Below are 510 nucleotides of genomic sequence, written 5' to 3'. Positions count from 1 at the left end.
CAGGGCTGTGGGTGCTGAGCCCCCGCCGCCAGCAGACCTCAGCCCTGCGCATCGCCGCCGCCCGGGGCTACAGCGACTGCGCCCGCCACCTGCTGCTGCGGGGGGCAGCGGTGGACGCAGTGGTGGGGGGTCGGGCCCCCCTACACGACAGCGTGGCCGCCCCCCCTGCTGGCCTTCGGGGCGGACCCCAACCTGCTCAGCGCCGAGGGCTCGGCCCCCCTGCACCTCTGCACAGCGCCCGACAGCCTCCCGTAGGCCACGCCCCCTTCTGGGCCACACCCCCGATTGCCACGCCCCCTAAGGCCACGCCCAACCGGCCACGCCCACCCTCATCTGCATATAATGCTCCACCCCATTGCACACCCCACCCGTGCTCCACCCAATGGCCTAAAGGGCCCTGGGCAAGGGTGGGGCTCATCTGCATGCTGGGCTCCACCCACCTAATCTGCATATCTGGCCCCTCCCACCTGTTCTGCATAGCATGCTCTGCCCACTCAGCCTGTGCAATAA

At 70.0% G+C, this 510-nt stretch overlaps 1 protein-coding gene across 1 annotated transcript in view; it reads left to right on the top strand.

Annotated features, from left to right (window-relative positions):
* LOC106898053 (ankyrin repeat and SOCS box protein 16-like) overlaps positions 1–504 on the top strand; it is a 1,692-nt gene extending 1,188 nt beyond the window's left edge. Inside the window, 2 exon segments of the mRNA XM_014959115.1 lie at positions 4–163; positions 165–504. Of these exon segments, the coding sequence (XP_014814601.1) occupies positions 4–163; positions 165–255 (251 nt within the window). The 3' untranslated portion in view covers positions 256–504.
* The last annotated feature ends 6 nt before the right edge of the window (positions 505–510 follow it).

This window comes from Calidris pugnax, unplaced genomic scaffold, assembly GCF_001431845.1.
Source record: "Calidris pugnax isolate Ruff unplaced genomic scaffold, ASM143184v1 scaffold341, whole genome shotgun sequence".
Taxonomy (NCBI): Eukaryota; Metazoa; Chordata; class Aves; order Charadriiformes; family Scolopacidae; genus Calidris; species Calidris pugnax.
The sequence above is the reverse complement of the archived record's forward strand: the minus strand, read 5'-3'. Positions and strand labels throughout refer to the sequence as shown.